Source organism: Nicotiana tabacum, chromosome 11, assembly GCF_000715075.1.
Source record: "Nicotiana tabacum cultivar K326 chromosome 11, ASM71507v2, whole genome shotgun sequence".
Taxonomy (NCBI): Eukaryota; Viridiplantae; Streptophyta; class Magnoliopsida; order Solanales; family Solanaceae; genus Nicotiana; species Nicotiana tabacum.
In genome coordinates this window covers 107,148,747-107,165,921 of record NC_134090.1, presented here as the reverse complement: position 1 = coordinate 107,165,921, position 17,175 = coordinate 107,148,747, and the positions used below count along the sequence as shown (strand labels likewise).

General features: G+C 38.2%; 1 protein-coding gene across 4 annotated transcripts; it reads left to right on the top strand.

Moving 5' to 3' along the window:
- The first annotated feature begins 3,194 nt into the window (after positions 1-3,194).
- Positions 3,195-16,714, top strand: LOC107804058 (VIN3-like protein 1). 4 transcript variants are annotated; one of them, XM_016627879.2, is made up of 8 exons: positions 3,195-3,499; positions 9,975-10,029; positions 11,539-11,579; positions 11,668-11,708; positions 11,803-11,948; positions 13,692-14,309; positions 14,881-15,191; positions 15,294-16,714. In XM_016627879.2, exons 6-8 carry the CDS (start codon positions 13,852-13,854, stop codon positions 16,469-16,471), a joined length of 1,947 nt encoding a protein of 648 aa, XP_016483365.1. In that variant the 5' UTR covers positions 3,195-3,499; positions 9,975-10,029; positions 11,539-11,579; positions 11,668-11,708; positions 11,803-11,948; positions 13,692-13,851; the 3' UTR covers positions 16,472-16,714. The 4 variants fall into 4 exon arrangements, with proteins under 4 accessions (XP_016483365.1, XP_075081456.1, XP_075081454.1 ...); XM_075225353.1 differs by lacking the exon at positions 3,195-3,499 and adding an exon at positions 9,854-9,876; XM_075225355.1 differs by lacking the exons at positions 9,975-10,029; positions 11,539-11,579; positions 11,668-11,708; positions 11,803-11,948 and having other exon boundaries at positions 3,395-3,499.
- The last annotated feature ends 461 nt before the right edge of the window (positions 16,715-17,175 follow it).

Here is a 17,175-nt window from a genome sequence, read left to right as displayed (position 1 = left end):
TCTATGGTGTGTCTTGTGAGGTATTACATATCACCAGAGCCTCCAACACTTGTTCAAATAGAAGGATCTAAATTTAAGGCAGCGGAGATGGTTGGAGCTACTAAAGGACTATGATATTACTATTTTGTATCATTCGGGGAAGGCCAATATGGTCGTTAATGCCTTGAGTAGGAAGGCAGTGAGTACGGGTAGTCTTGCATTCATTCTGTTGGTGAGAGACCTCTTGTAGTTGATGTTCAGGCCTTGGCCAACCAGTTCGTGAGATTAGATGTTTCGGGGCCCAGTCGGGTTCTAGCCTGTGTGGTTTGATCGCATCAAAGAGCGCCAGTATGATGATCCTCATTTGCTTGTCCTCAAGGACAAGGTTCAACACGGTGATGCTAGAGCTGTTACTATTGGAAATGATAGGGTGTTGAGGATGTAATATAGATGGGCTACTTGAGTTTATTCTTGAGGAGGCCCACAACTCGCGGTATTCTATTCATCTAGGAGCCGCGAAGATGTATTAGGACTTGAGGCAACACTGTTGGTGGAGAAGAATAAAGAAGGATATATTGGGATTTGTAGTTTGGTGCCTTAACTGTCAGCATGTAAAGTATGAGCATTAAAGACCAGGTGGATTGCTTCAGAGGATGGAGATTCCAAAGTGGAAGTGGGAGCGGATCACCATGGATTTCGTAGTTGGGCTCCTGCGGACTTCGAGGAAGTTCGATGCTATTTGAGTGATTGTTGATCAGCCGACCAAGTCCGCGCACTTCATTCCAGTTGGTACTACTTATTCTTTAGATCGGTTGGCTGAGATTTACATTCGAGAGATTGTTCGCCTTCACGGTGTGCCAGTGTCCATCATTTCAGATCGAGGCACACAATTTACATCGCAGTTTTGAAGAGCTGTGCAGTGAGAGTTGGACAGCCAGGTTGAGCTGAGTACATCATTTCACCCTCAAATGGACAGACAGCTCGAGCGCACTATTCAGATATTGGAGGATATGCTACGCGCTTGTGTCATCTATTTCGAGAGTTCTTGGTATCAGTTTCTGCTGCTTGCGAAGTTTGCCTACAATAACGATTACCAGTCGAACATTCAGATAGCTCCGTATGAGGCTTTGTATGAGAGGCGGTGTAGATCTCCGATGGGTTGGTTTGAGCCGGGTGAGGCTAAGCTATTGGGTACAGACTTGGTTCAGGATGTATTGGACAAGGTTAAATTGATTCAGGATCGGCTTCGCACGACAGAGTCTAGACAAAAGAGTTATGTCAATAGGAAGGTCCGTGATGTTACTTACATGGTTGGGGAGAAGGTTCTGCTGAATGTTTCACCCATGACGAATGTTATGAGATTCGGGAAGAAGGGCAAGTTGAGCCCTCGATTTATTGGTCCGTTTGAGGTACTACAGAGGATTGGAGAGGTGGCTTACAAGCTTACCTTGCCACCTAGTTTGTCGAGTATGCATCCAGTATTTCATGTTTATATGCTCCGGAAGTAAATCGGCGATCCATCTCATGTTTTGGATTTCAGCACGGTTCAGTTAGATGGTGATTTGACTTATGATGTAGAGCCGGTGACTATTTTGGATCAGCAGGTTCGAAAGTTGAGATCAAAGAATATAGCTTCAGTAAAAGTGCATTGGAGAGGTTAGTCAATTGAGGAGGCTACTTAGGAGACCGAGCAGGAGATGCAGAGTAGATATCCACACCTATTTGTTACTCCAGGTATGTTTCTAGACCCGTTCAAGGACGAACGTTTATTTAAGAGGGGGAAGATGTAACGACCCGACCGGTCGTTTTGAGTGTTGTAGCCTCATTCCCCCATTTACTGCTCCTTATGTGCTTTATAGCTGTTATATGACTTACCGGGTTGGTTGGTTCGGGTTCAAAGAGATTTGGAGTGAATTGAAATACTTAGTCTCATAATGAAAAGCTTAAGTTGGAAAAGTTGACCGGATGTTGACTTATGTGTAAACGACCCCGGATTTGAGTTTTGATGGTTCTGTTAGCTCCGTTGGGTGATTTTGGACTTAGGAGCATGTCCAAATTGTGATTTGGAGGTCCGTAGTGGAATTAAGCTTGAAATGGCGAAAGTTGTAATTTCGGAAAGTTTGACCAGGAGTGGACTTTTTGATATTGGGGTCGGATTGGATTTCCGGACAAAGTTGAAACGTTTACAATTTTTTAAATAAATTTGAAACTCCAACAAAGTGAGAATTGTCCAAAAAATTTATATGTGTTAATTAACTATTATGCCACTTATCATCATAACATTTCTTTGCTTCTCCTATTATATATAAATAAATTATTACTTGTTTCCAATATAGAAATATAATATTTGGCTAAAAACAATGGGTGCTTAAACACCCATAAGGTTCAATGTAGATTCCCCATTCACGAATTGTTGATAAGGTTTTCCATTCTAAATGAGGAAAATGTAGTAATCAAGATATATCCACCCACTCTACCCCAAATAGGAAAATGGCTTTAACCAATAAAAGTTTAAAAATCACATTCATTGGCTAGCAAGTAACAAATAACCGATATCACCATTGGCCTTTGCGGAACAAGAAGATTCGTGGTTCGTCACATGCTATTTTCTCTTCCTTTATTGAGAAGATTATATTCTATATATGCATTATGCAAGATTTTTCTTTTCAAAATCAAATATATCCTTCCTTTTTGCATTATAATAATATACCAAAAGCATTTTATTAAGTTGCTAAAAGAAAAGATAGGAGAAAACTTAATTCAATTATATAGACGTAAGAGCATTTTGTGGAAAACATTGCAATGGTGAGGGTTTAGCTAAGATTCACATTCCGGGACATTATTCAAAAAAATTAAAGCTACACGACAAAAGAATTATCAAATGGAACAATGAATCGACAAGCAAAAAAGAAATTATAAATCCTCAATAAGATAATTTCATGTTCAATATATCATAATTTATATTATTGTACATGAATTTGAATTTTAGTGGAGATGTGAGCATTTATGATTTTAGTCGAGCCTATCATATTCTTTCTTAATTTTGTAAAATCATACGATTATGGTTCCATGGACGTAATTCAACTTTCCAACGTGTATAAATGTACAATTGCGAAATCAATTTATTTAGGTATGAAAAAGCACATGCATGATATAAAAGTGAACTACCCCCAACAGAGAATATGTTAAGAAATTCAGGTTAACCTTATCTTCACGCTCGATTCCAACGCGTTTCAGACATGAGCGAAATGTAAAACAGCCAACTGGATCATGTACTTTAGCATCAACCACTGCGCTTTTCTATAAGATTCACCTGTACAACGCGCCTAACCTACGCGTGAGTTTCATCTCTTTCGCCTCCCAAACCAATTAGCGTGCGTGAAACAAATCACCAGCTAACATTTAACAGAGGAGCGAAGTTTCCTTTAACACAGGATTTTTCGCAAAACCCCTTCAAACCCCTCCCTTTGATAACCCTAAAAATTTCTCTCCTCTTTTCTTGCATTGTTTTTCACGCAAGGTACTTTCCTCAGATTCCTCTGTTTTCCCCATGTTTTATTTGTTTCTTTTTTATTTGTTGTTAGCTGAGTGTGTTTGCTTTCAGATCTGTTACTCTTCTTCCCGTATTGTGTTAGTTGATTATTTTTGTGAAATTTTATTAAAGCTTAATTGTTTTTTTGGTGCTATATTTATTTTTGGTTTAAGTATTTTCTTGTTTGTGATGAGTTGTTAAGTTCTGGAGGTTGCTGGGTATTGTTTGTTTTCTTGTTGAATATCGGCAATGTGAGGAACTACGACACCACTAATTTTAAAAATAGCAAAAATTGTTCTTCGCATGGTGTTTGGTTTTTGGAGTCAACGGTTTCATTATTTCTTGTTGGGTTAGCTGGTTTTTCAATTAGTCCCATGTTAGTTTCGCATGTTCTTGCTTGAATGTTGATGCATGTGCTGGTTTTTGTGCGTGTGATCGTGGGTTTGTTGCCAGGAGAAGTATTATAAATCTCGGCGCCTTTTTCGTTTCCTATTTTCTTCTTTGTTCTTGTATTTTCGTTTCCTATTTTCTTCTTTGTTCTTGTATTGGTAGGGGGCAGGAGGGAGCAAGGTGGGGTAGTAGAAAATGCGGATAGTTTAAGCACGAATAAAATAATATCATGAAATTTATGGGGCAAAGAACCTGACAAAAATATGGTGATTAAGGGAGGTCGTGAAATGACGATTCCCCTCCAGTGTTTTCTAAGAAAGAATGACAAAACAAGTAACATATGCAATAGTTTGAAGAGTGTGGAGTATAAATGGATGGGGACCAGTCTTGAAGAGTGTGGAGTAACAAATGGGTGGGTATGAACCAATCTTGAATCCAGAGGAGTAGCGGGGGAATTATTGGTGGTTTAGGACAATGGGAACTGTTCTTATACTGGGTTGTTGTTGTTGTTGTTGTAGGACAATGGGGAACTGTTCTTGTTAGATACATTTTCTCAATAAATCTTATGTCAATTCAGATAAAGCTAGTGTTGTCAAAGGCAAAAAGTGTTAAAAAGCGCTCCAGGTCTATCAGGACTTTAAGCTCAAAATGCAATAAACATGTGGGCTTTAGTTAAAAAGGCACAACGAAGAAAAAAGCAAAAATATGTATTTAATATGAAAAAAGAGTAACAATTTCATTCATTATGTTATTTCGTAACAATTAATGTATCTTTTTGGAATCATATTAATTGTTTAGTAGATAATTCAAGATGGAACTTATGGGCGATGAGGTGCACGCCTTGGGTGCCTTACCTACATTGGAGCGCAACCTAAGTGACGCGAAGCGCATGCCTTAAGTTTCTCTGAGCTTCAAGGCTTTAGCGCTCCTTATATGAGCCTTTGACAACACTATAGCGACGAAGATGTTGAGTGGATTCTCCTAGCTTTCGAAGATTGTATATCTAAAAATACAACACTATGGGCAAAGTTGCAGGAGGCAAGACGTAAGTGGTGGGAACCTTGGATGATAGTTTCTCAACTTAGTTTTCTATTCCTGTAATGGGTTTGGATATCACGTGAGTGATTGGGGGCACATTAACACCATTAGGGTTTTGAATGAAAGGATGGGAGGTAGAGCAGTGTGTAAGGCAATGGAGTTCTCGAAGTTGATCAATAGGCATTTTCTTATTGACCTTCCTCTGAAAGACTGGATTTACTTGAGCAAGGTCAGTTTATTCAACCTCTAAATCAAGACTTGACAAATTCTTAGCGTTTACCACATAAAGGCATTGGTTCTGAAAGTATTGCAAGTCATATTGTCCAAGGTGATTTTGGATCACTTGTTAGTCATGCTAGATATGAAGGAATTCACGACCCCTTTTATATTTGAGAATGTATGGTTGAAAGCGGCAAACTGTGGAAATAAGGTCTTTGATAGGTGGAGAGTGGAAATGCTAGAAAGTTACAAGTAGATCATCATTCCAGTTGGCAAAGAAGCTCATATACTAAAACTGGACATAAGCATGTGGAATAAGGAGGCTCTTGGAAGGGTAGAAGTATAGATGAAGGAACTTACGGCAAGGTGGGAGTGCTAAAGGTAAGGGGGTTATAGTACAGGGTGAAAGAAATGGAAGAGGACATAGCTTTCTTGGCAATAACATAGGAGAATAGCGACAATGAAAATCGAGTGCCTTATGGAGAAAGGAAACTCAAACACAAAAAATTTTCATAGGATAGCAAGGATAAATAGGAGAAGTAAGTTCATACAACAATATGAGTATGTGAATGGCATGGGTTATAAAGGCGAGGAGGGGTGAGGGACAATTACTGGATTTTATGAATTCCTGTATACACATGGACGTGAGTGGTTAGAAACAGAAAAGAAAAGAGGTGAGGGAGGTGTTATAGAGTCATGCTTCAACGAATTTACCTTGGTTTTGTTTCAATCTATGTTGCCAGTTCTCTTCGAAAATGTCACAGGGTGCGTGTCGGATTCTCCAAAAGCAGTATATTTTTAGAGAATCCGACACAGGTGCGGTAGTATTTTGGAGTCCCCGCAATATAGGTTTCAATAATGCTAGAACATGATCAATGAAGATTTATTGGATACTATTGTTGCTTAGCAACAGAAGAGTCTGAAAGGAGTCTATTGTGCCAAAAGGGAGGAGCTTTGTGTATCAAATACTACATGCTTATTAATCCAGTGAGAATCATCTAATATATAATTTTTAAGGTGCTTTCCAACAGTTTATCACTTAAGAAGATGGTGGACAAGACAATGTCTACATTCTAAAATGTGTTTGTTGAAGGAAGGCAAATTCTTGGTGCGAAAATGGGTGCAAATGAAGTGGTTGATTGTAGAAGTAAGAAAGGTGAGCTAGGATATTATGCAAGCTAGACCTTCAAGAGCCTACAACCATGTAAATTGGGAGGTTGTGGATATTGTTATGATGAGGATAATACTTGGAGATAGGTGGGAGAGTGGATTACGAAGTGTTATCAAAGGCACACTTTAGCCTTGAAGCGAGGCTCACAACATGTTGAGCGCTTTGCATCGCTTAACGTGTGCTTCAGCATTGTCATCAAGGCTCTAAGGCATATTTTTCCTTTCCAATGAGCGTACTCCTAAAGAGGCGACACTAAATAATTGATATTTAACTTTATCGTAAATTTTCTGTAATTTCCTTGTCCATATATTTGGTATTCATGCTTATAGATATTAGTCTTTGACTACACATACATATTTGTGGGTTTTCTCCGTTTATGCCTTTCTTCATTAATTTGTGTTTTGCGCTTAAAGCTCCAACAAACCTTAGAGAGCTTTTGCGCTTTTTGCCTTTGATAACACTTAGGTTTTGCATATAGACAATTAGATACTCAATCCTCGGGAATGTTTGTGCAAACTTTTTGGGAATTCGAGGGGTTTTAGACAAGAGATCCTTTATCAACCATGTTTCTTTGCTTCGGTAATGAAAACTAAGCAAGATGATGGATAGAACGGCCACAGGAGGCAACATGAGGAGTTTTGTTGCGCTTGTCTAGGGATAAACATCGTAAAAATCTCACATCTCCTATTTCCTACATACTCGAGGCCCGTATTATTTAAGAGAATCAACTTTGGTCGATTTATATGGCATGTGCAATCTTCACCTCATAAGCTATCTTTCGTGGTGGAGTTAGACCTGAGGTCATCTTCTTATGATGGTACCAAAGTCTAGCCTTGGACGTGCGCTAGGTGTTGAAGCCCGGTGTGACCCAACTGGCACGCTCAGAACATTTTCATGTGGTTTTGAGCGGTGTTAGAACTCAAGATCAACCTTAGGAGTTCGAGATCATGCCAATGGAAGAGGTGGACAATTGGGTTGCCGTTGATTACAGCAAATCAAAATCAAGAATCATAGAACCTGGTCATTAAAAGAGCTGAGAAGATGTTAACAGGGTGGCAAAAAAGAAACTTGTCAAAAGGAAGTACTAATAAAAAAACACACCATCAATACTTCATAAAAAACACACTATTGTTCATCTACGCATACTATGTCATTGTTACAGCACTAGCTAGTGTAACTGCTTCATATGAACTTATGGGATGCAACAGATAGGTTTAGGAAGCACCATCTTGGCTGCTAGGAGGTGGTCATTTGGGTAAAGCACCTTAAAGTGTTTAACATAGCGTTGCTGGAAATTATTTGTGGAGGTTCAGAACCGAGGAGAGGGCTCTATGGAGGGAAATGCTAGTAGCAATATGGAACCTTGGACAAGGGATGGAGAACTAGGAACATCTCTTTATTTTTCGGCTGTGGACTGGTCTTTGAAGGAACATCATAGGGAATGGGACGCCTTCAGTGACAACATTTCATTTCGGGTGGGAGATAAAACATAATTAATTTCAGGGTGGGTTCAGAGAGAATGTGTTGAAGTCCATGTTACATAATACTGTGTTTGATAAGTCAAAATGTTACCTAATATTATAGAATGTCAAGTTACGGTACGACAAGTCAGGTGGTCAAAATGAGGATGGAGCTCTGTGGAACATGAGATTCAGGAGGAGCTTGCATGGCTGGAAAGTGTAACTAAATTTCAAAGTCTGGTGGAACAACTACAAGCATAATTGCTTACACACTAGCCGCGATTCGTGGATGTGGGTTAAGCAGAGATGGAATGTTTACTCCTAAGTCATAAATTCCCATAAGCTGTTGGTGGAAGAGGAAGCCAGTTTCTCCCATTCACCAGCTTGGATACTAGAGCGCCTAAAAAGATTTGCTTTGCTTGGGTAGTACTACAAGCATAATTGCTTACACACTAGCCGTGATTCGTGGATGTGGGTTAAGCAGAGATGGAATGTTTACTCCTAAGTCATAAATTCCCATAAGCTGTTGGTGGAAGAGGAAGCCAGTTTCTCCCATTCACCAGCTTGGATATTAGAGCGCCTAAAAAGATTTGCTTTGCTTGGGGTAGTAGCAAGGGGTGCCACCCTGTCAGCTGAGAATCTGAGAACGAGGAGAATTGCATATGCAGTGTTCTCTGTGTAAATGCTCAGGTGAAGATATGAACCACCTCATATTGAATTATGTGGCAATGCTACTGTGGTGAGAAGTGTTAAATTAGTTTAGCGCACGTTGGGCGATGCCAGATACAGTAACCTAGATGCTACATAGTTGGGCCCACAAAAGAAGAGAAGGCTCTACTTTTGTTGTTCTCTACAAAGAGGGATATGAGAGCCTATTTTTAATGGGTTAGAATCTGACTTTATGCATATGCAGAATAACCTTCTTTTCTAGGGTTTTTTAGGTGCATCCACGCGGTTCCACTTTGTATAGAAGACTGGGTGCGCTTTGTAGAGAACCATAATTTTTTGTGTAGATTTTTAAGTTTTTGATATATATATATATATATATATATATATTTTGTATACGGGGTGTTTCCCATGTTCAATAATATTAATTTTTACCCTATCCCATAAGAAAAGGGATATGAGGAAGGTGTGGAAGAATATCTGGAGTAGTAAGGCGCTGAAGATAGTAGCAGAGGAAATGAATTGTAATGAGTTGCTATTACTTGTGCAAGGAATAGAACGTGAATAGAAACCACCTGCTGTTGCATACCAAATTTACAGGACAGATATTGACCATAGTATTCTCGTTCTTCATCTCGGGGTTATTATCGGATACAATGGATGAAGCAATGACGTAATGAGGCTACAGAAGATTGGGAGTGAAAGGGAAATAGCTTTGGGAATAGCACCATTATATCTATTTTTTGGACTATCTAGATATATAGATTTAAGGTTTTTTCTTAGTAGGGAGAGAGATATAAGAAATATCTGAAGGTCATTTCATTCTGTTCATACTAATGGTGAAAAGAGAATTTCCAGTTGCTAGATAGTTTGGTTGATTTGATAAATGACTGATATATGCAAAGAAAAAAAAGGTTTTGGTGTAAACAAATGTACCCATTTTGTATGAATTAGTTTGTTTTATGTATCGAACTAACATTTTCTTGTTTGCAAGTTTAAATAACACTCAAAAGGATAGGGGAAACTGGAAAAGCGTGCCAATTTGCTAACATAATGATACACAGCATTTTATTTGAATTTACCTTTCTGAGTGCATTCAGCCTACTGATTTCAGTTTCCCATCTCGCGAAATTTGGGAAACTAATTGTGTTGCACTTCTGCAGCTACATTATGGTATCTTCTGCTCTTAGCAAAACTCATAGAAGTTCCTCTTGTTTGCTCATTTGTGAAAAGTCATATATGATCCTTCTCAATGCAATATAACAACATGTTGTGTTTGGTATGAGTAGTCCGTAAAATTTTAACTTTGCAGCTCATTGTGTGTTTGTGTTTCTGTTGAAATTCTGAATCTCGGTATACATCTTGTCAAAATTCTGATCATGGAAATTTGAAGGCCTGTTCCTAAGATGTTGTTCACAAGGGTAATCAATATTTCACGAAACTGTTTATAGCTTATTTTAGAGGCCTGAGCTGCAGATATGCATCATCAGTTATGCATCTTAACATCTGATTGTGTCAGGGAGGGGTTGCTGCTGCTACATTCATGTTTGGCTTTCTTTCGTAGATTTCTGGAGGTGAGAATTTCCACTTAATCTTATTGCTTAAGTTATCTACCTTGTCCCACCTCAGCAAGATAAACTGCTTTAAAATAAGGTTGTATTTTTGTTTTGGGATCTGTAGATTGCTCGTTAAAATCTTATACAGACCTCCGGGGTATTTGGGTAAGATATCTAGAGCTATTCCTCTTTTAAAAGAATAGTCACAGTAATTCCTGTATTTACTGTTCAATTCTTGTCTTGGGATCTGTAGGTTGCTCGTTAAAATCCTATCCAGACCTCCGCGGTACTTAGGGGTGTTAAAGCTAACCCAAACCCATTTGACCCGCCCAACCTGCCCAAGTTTTAATGGGTTTGGGCTGGAATAGTTTTGAAGATGGGCTATTTTGGACTAGCCCAAGTTAACCCATCACAAATCATCAGCCCAAATGGACCCATGATGATTCCTAACCTTGACCCATTAAAATGCTCAATCTTAGAATTCTACCTTGACCCATGTTATAGCTTGAGTCTCTTGTTCAGTTATTCGTTTTACATTCTCATGCACTTGGTAATTAATAATTTTTTATTTTGTTTCTCCAAGTTTATATATATATATATTTTTTAAGAAATACTTTTTTTATTCTATTCACCAAAAAAGTGAGAGTAGTACATTAACTTATATACATGTATATTATTATAGTAAACAGGGATGCATAACAGTTGAATTTTGAAAACTATGACAGCTTCTGTATAATGTTCTAATAGGTTTATTTTGAGTATTTTACAAAGTGGACTGACATTAATTTTATTAATAGAGAAAATTATTTAACTACATTATAATTAATCACCAAATAGAGATAAGTGAAGAGAAGTTGTATTAGTCTTCAAATCAAGGTGATGAACAACTAACCAAAATGCTACAACGGTTGAATTTTGAAAACTGATATTTTGTGTAAAATGTACTAATAGGTTTATTTTGAGTATTTTACAAAGTGGACTGACATTAATTTTATTAATAGAGAAAATGAATTATTTAACTAATTATTGTTGATGAAACCAATCATCAAACATGAAAAAGTTTGAAAATAAAGCAGAAACATATTAACACAACGGAGAAAATAACAAACAAAATTTATATCAATAAAATAAAAGACGGGCACTAGGCTATTTTTGAGGTATCGCAATATAAATCACAACATATCATTATTTGAGTCAGAGGAGATTATTTGTGAATATATTTTTAATTTTTTCTAAAAATATTGAATTTTGATTTGTAAATGTGAGAATATTGAAAAAATTTGGGTCAAGTTGGGCGGGTTGGGGTACGACCCATTATTTAGCCCATCTTGACCCAAATAAACTTTGGGCAGGGTTGGGCATTAACCTATTTATTTACTCAGCTCATCTTGACCCGCCCAACTTCAGCCCAAATAGCCCATTTTCCACCCTTAGTGGTACTTAGGTAAGATATCTAGAGCTATTCTTCTTTTAAAAGAATAGTCACAGTAATTCCTGTATTTATTCTTCAATTCTTGTTATCTGTAGGTTGCTCGTTAAAATCCTATCCAGACCTCTGCGGTACTTAGGTAAGATATCTAGAGCTATTCTTCTTTTAAAAGAATGGTCACAGTAATTCCTGTATTTGCTCTTCAATTCTTGTTTTGGGATGTGTAGGTTGCTCGTTAAAATCCTATCCAGACCTCCATGGTACTTAGGTAAGATATCTAGAGCTATTCTTCTTTTAAAAGAATAGTCACAGTAATTCCAGTATTTACTCTTCAATTCTTGGTTCCATTCTTTCTGTGGCAGGATGTACTTTAACAATTCTTAGCCCAAGGCTTGCAGTCTTAACCATGGGAAGGCGGGGAACCAGATCTTTTGGCCTGTATCCAATTTAACTTCCCATTCTGATTTCGTTTTCACTCATTTCGAAGTGGATAGCGCTCTAGTTTTCAGTATGTATGCTTTAAATTTGTCATGTTCTATTTGATTTAAGTATAACTTCAGAAGCTCTATAAGACTGAATTGAGGATGAAACTTCTCCAAAAACCACGTATGTTGAAGTTGTTTGCTCTAATATATGTGTTACTGTACTTGTAAAACAAGTGTAAATGATAACTGGATAAAACTAAGAAATAATGCTCAATAGATGAAGGGAATTGTTAGATAAAGAGAAGTTTCTGTTAGTTGAGATAACTTTCTTACTGATGTTATATTAAGGGTTGGCATGATTATGAGCATAGTTTGATTGTGAATATCTTTGCCTTTGCTGGGGTTTTCAACTATCCTGTAAAGGCACTGTTTTTCTACCAGATGACCTATAAAACTTGGTGTCCATCATATGATAAACATGACGGGGTGCAATTAACATTCTTGGGGTCACATCAACATATTTTATGGAACATTGAAGTCCCACTTCAGTCAAATTGTCTCTATATATTTGCATGTTTGTCTAAAACAATTATGGATGTGACACCAACATAGATCCAATGTTTTATTACAAGAACTGGAATTCCTTACATTTTTCCGATAACCATGTTTTTATTAACTTAAACAACAGCCGTTATGCAGTTTTTACGAACTGGATGAACAATATGCTATAATGGAACACATTAGATCTACCTAGGTCGTGAATGTTAAAGCAGGTTCTGCATGGATTAGATGATCGATAAACCGATAAGGAGAGTAAAGAAGTATGAAATTGTGGCCTATAGTAGCAGTAAAACAAACCATAGCTGCATAGGACACTTCATAGGCTTTTGCTATTGTTCCAGGCACAAGTTTGTGTGGCCTGGTTATCTGGAACCCAGATATGAAGAGCCGGAGAAAGGTGGCTTCTTTTGGTGTAGTTTTGGCTTTGAGAGTAAAACTGCCTAGGATATTGCCAATGGTATGAATAATAGGAGAGATTTATCCCTTATTTTTCGATAGATTCTTTATTAAGATGGGAAAAAGATGGCTGTCTGTTGCCATAGAAATATAATTCTTCTAGTTGTCTGATGCCATGCCTGTAGCTCTTGGAAACTACCAAAGGAAGATGGTATCTTGTCTCTCTTTATGAAACAAATGAACATTGACATCTAATGTACGATAAACAGGAGTTTACCCTGTCAATTTGTGATCGATAGTAAACATTGTTAGACCTATTATTTTGCTTCATTACCTTTTGGGGGTCAACCTGCAAAGGAAAAGTGCTAAAATTTATATGACCAAAGATGTGACACTATAAGATTCTTCTCCAATGTCGATGCGAGTAGTTTCAAATAAATGATAGAATAAACTTGGATTCCCTTTTAAGCTCACAAGTTTCAAGTGTCATGCAGTTTTGACTTCACCTTGAAAAGGGATCAATGTCAGTTACAGTTAAAAAAAAAGCATGAAATGTCAGTTATTGGCACTCCAAACCAAATGAAAATATATCTTTTCCTGACTCACTTGTGATGCAGATGTGATAAGCACCAAATCATAGCAACTTTTTTTTACCTAAGGCATCTATGGTGGACTCTCATATGGAAGTTCATTTATAGGGATCTCATGAGCAAGATAGGCTTCAGTGTCTGAGATCTACTTTAAATGCAAGAATGGAAAATCGATACAAATCTTTGTGTCATATCTTTTGGTCAGATCCACGCATTTTTTCTGTTTTCGCCACCGCTGTAGATTCTCTGTATGCTATCTCATATGTTTTTTATATCCAGTTTTCGGTGTTCTTAGTGCTTCGTCCAGTGAGAAAAGAACTACAGAGAAAAATCAAGTTTAGAGGCACTCCAAAAAGTCCTGAAATCTGGTCCAGGGAAAGATCTTTCAGAGTTCTACCAGGACAAGGAAGGGAAGCAATTAATCTTATCCAAGTGCAAAATGTCTGAGCAACTCCCAAAGTTTAGTAAAAAGCAATTTAAGACTCAAGAGCAAAAAAGAGCATCTTCAAGTCCCAAGGATCATTCTTCTAGAAAGCAGCACAGGAAAGGGGAAAACCCTCTCCGAATCCCACCAGCTACAGAGCCGTGTGAAGATGTGAAATGTTCAAATTCATGGATCTGCAAAAATGCCGCATGCCGGGCCACTATTTCGATTGATGACAATTTTTGCAAAAGGTGCTCTTGTTGCATTTGTCACTTATTTGATGATAACAAGGATCCTAGTCTTTGGTTGGAGTGCACATCTGAATCTGGTCAGGGGGGCTCATGTGGCTTGACTTGCCACATTGAGTGTGCCCTCCAACGTGAGAAGGTGGGAGTTGTTGATCTAGGACAACTGATGCAGCTAGATGGGAGCTATTGTTGTGCTTCTTGTGGTAAAGTCTCAGGAATTCTTGGGTAAGTTTCCTTTAGAGAAGTATAATATTTTTCACTTTTCAATATGCGTGTGTGATAGACAGATAGAGGACTTATTCCCTTGTCAAAAGATTGTGCGGAAGGATCAGTCTTGAAGCTATCTCCTTCTGAATTCTTTTATAAGCTTCCTGCTACCAAGTGTCACTTTGCAGTGTTGAAGGTGTTAATTGTTTCTTCTCTGTTCAATCTTGATTAGTTATTTATGTATTAAAGGTAGTACTGTTATTGAATTCTTTTGGGTTGATTAGAATCGTTAATAGCTCATTTTGACTAACAGCATGTTAACCTTAAGAAACGTTTCCACCTAGTGATGTATAGACAGTAGTTTGCAGAATGAGCAATCATTTTGAGTGAATTTTAGAGTGTCAAGCTATGGCATTTCCAAAAAGCTAGATGTTAGAAATCCTCTTTATTGGCAATAACTGTACAGTAATACCCATCCACTTTTGGCCCTCCTGCATGAAGAGAAGCATCGGTTATCTCCTTGTGTATAATGCTATTAATCTCGTCGTGTTTGTTGAACCTTTTTCTCTTCCACTATGGAATTTGGTAGGTTTTGGAAGAAACAGCTTTGTGTAGCTAAGGATGCTCGTCGTGTTGACATCCTCTGCTACAGAATATACTTGAGTTACAGGCTCCTGGACGGGACATCCAGATTTAAAGAGCTCCATGAAATTGTTAAAGAAGCCAAGGCCAAATTGGAGATGGAAGTGGGCCCAGTGAATGGAGTATCATCGAAGATGGCTCGGGGAATTGTTAGCAGACTTTCTATTGCCAGCGATATTCAGTCATTGTGCTCGATTGCCATTGAGAAAGCTGATGAATGGTTGACAACAAAGACTAACAAACCTTCTAATTCCTCAGGTACCATTTCTTATTTTATTCTTCAGAGGTGGCACTGACTTGTAGCAAGTTGAATCTAGAGTACTTTATTAGTAATACTTTCCTGTTGCTACTTCTTGCCAGAGGGTTCACTTCCTGCAGCGTGCAAATTTCTTTTTGAGGAAGTGACGTCAACTTCGGTTGTAATTGTTCTGATAGAAGTATCCGCTGAATCTTCTGAAGATGTCAAGGGCTACAAGCTCTGGTACTGCAAGGCCAGAGAAGACACTTATACACAAGAACCTGTTTGTGTCTTTCCAAGAACTCAGCGAAGGATTTTGATATCGAATTTACAGCCTTGCACAGAGTATTCTTTTCGGATAGTTTCCTATACAGACATCAGTGATGTGGGACACTCTGAGGCGAAGTGTTTCACAAAGAGTATTGAGATAATACACAGGAAGTCTAATTCAGTAGCAGGACACAAAAGGAAGGTGAATCAGGATACTGGAGGAAACTCTGGCTCCAAAGAGGGCTACTACACTGGAAAAGACATTGAGTTTGATTCTGGATTCAAGGTCCGAGACCTTGGTAAAATTCTAAGACTGGCATGGGCTCAACAGCAAGGATGTTTGGAGGGATTTTGTGGACCTTCATTTGCAAAATGCTGTGAGTCTTGTAGTACTGTTAAGCCTGAACCTGTACAGGAAGAGAGGAAGCCATCTACTTCTCGCCAGCTTGACTTAAATGTTGCTTCAGTACCCGATTTAAATGAAGAGTTAACCCCCTCGTCCAGAGATGAAGATAATGGCTGCACTTTAGGGCAGACTGTTGAAGCAGTTGATGATGCCACCTCTCATGACAATGAGAGGAATGGTCTTGCCGGATCACATGGTAGCGGAGATTCCCAGAACTGGAACCAGGGGAAGAATGGAGATGTGTCTGCTGTTGGTTCTCAGATGGAAGATTTTCGGAAGAGGGGAACTAGCAATAATCGTGAGGCACATGACTCTGATAGCACCTTGGTCAATGGTTCACCTATCCGAATTCGTACAGGGGGCTTGGATGAGAACTTTGAATACTGTGTTAAGATCATCCGTTGGCTGGAATGTCAGGGTTTGATCGAGAAGGAGTTCAGGTTAAAGTTGCTTACTTGGTTTAGCTTGAGATCAACGGAGCAGGAGCGTAGGGTGGTAAATACCTTCATTCAAACACTAATTGATGATCCAGGTAGCTTGGCTGGTCAACTGGTTGATACCTTTTCAGAAATGATATCCAGCAAGAGGCCACCGAATGGTTTTTGTTGTAAGCTTTGGCATTAACTTGTGAAGCACATAAAGGATAAAAAACTGGTACCCAGGTTCAAAATTGATTCAGACCATAGTCTTCGCAGACCATCTTACTCTTCTGTACATTTTTTTCTCTATATTTTGTAGTGAAATGATTCATTCATGTAGGGACAAACCTGTCCAGCTACAAGATTTGGGTTGTTATTCATGTGGGCAGTTCATGACTTTTTCTCCATGGGGGAGAATTAGATTTAATGAATTCACATTTGTAGGAAACAATGTCTCATTTCTCTTCTTTGATTGCATTTGAGGCATTGACTTTTGGTACTTATTCGGGATGCAGATATAGCGACAAGCAAAAAAAGATGAGCGATGATGGGAAGTTGTCTTCGGTATTTCGGCTTTTTAATTACATTCTTTTAAGCCATCTTTTCCCCTCCTTCCCTTTTGTATTTTCTTTTAAGTTTTTCAATGAAATACAAATTACTAGCGGAAAGCATATAGTGAATGGATCTTGAACTGCAAACACTATTTGGGGAATGCTTTGAACTAGTTAAAAAGTGCACAAATACCGTAAAAATTGCATGGAGTGCCCTATTTGGTCGCCCCTTTTTAACTTATATCCTTTTTGTTTTTCCGTTTGCATCTGTACCCATTTTTTTTTGTTAAAAGCGTTTTATAAAGACGATATTGTTCTTTAATAAAAGACTATTGATAAACTGCCGGACAAAAATTTA

What these genes read in the sequence shown, in the direction of transcription:
- LOC107804058 (XM_016627879.2), top strand. Translation starts at nt 13,852, where the DNA reads ATGTCTGAGCAACTCCCAAAGTTTAGTAAAAAGCAATTTAAGACTCAA. An exon ending in AAAGTCTCAGGAATTCTTGG is followed by an intron (nt 14,310 to 14,880) that starts GTAAGTTTCCTT and finishes GGAATTTGGTAG; the next exon opens with GTTTTGGAAGAAACAGCTTT. An exon ending in CAAACCTTCTAATTCCTCAG is followed by an intron (nt 15,192 to 15,293) that starts GTACCATTTCTT and finishes ACTTCTTGCCAG; the next exon opens with AGGGTTCACTTCCTGCAGCG.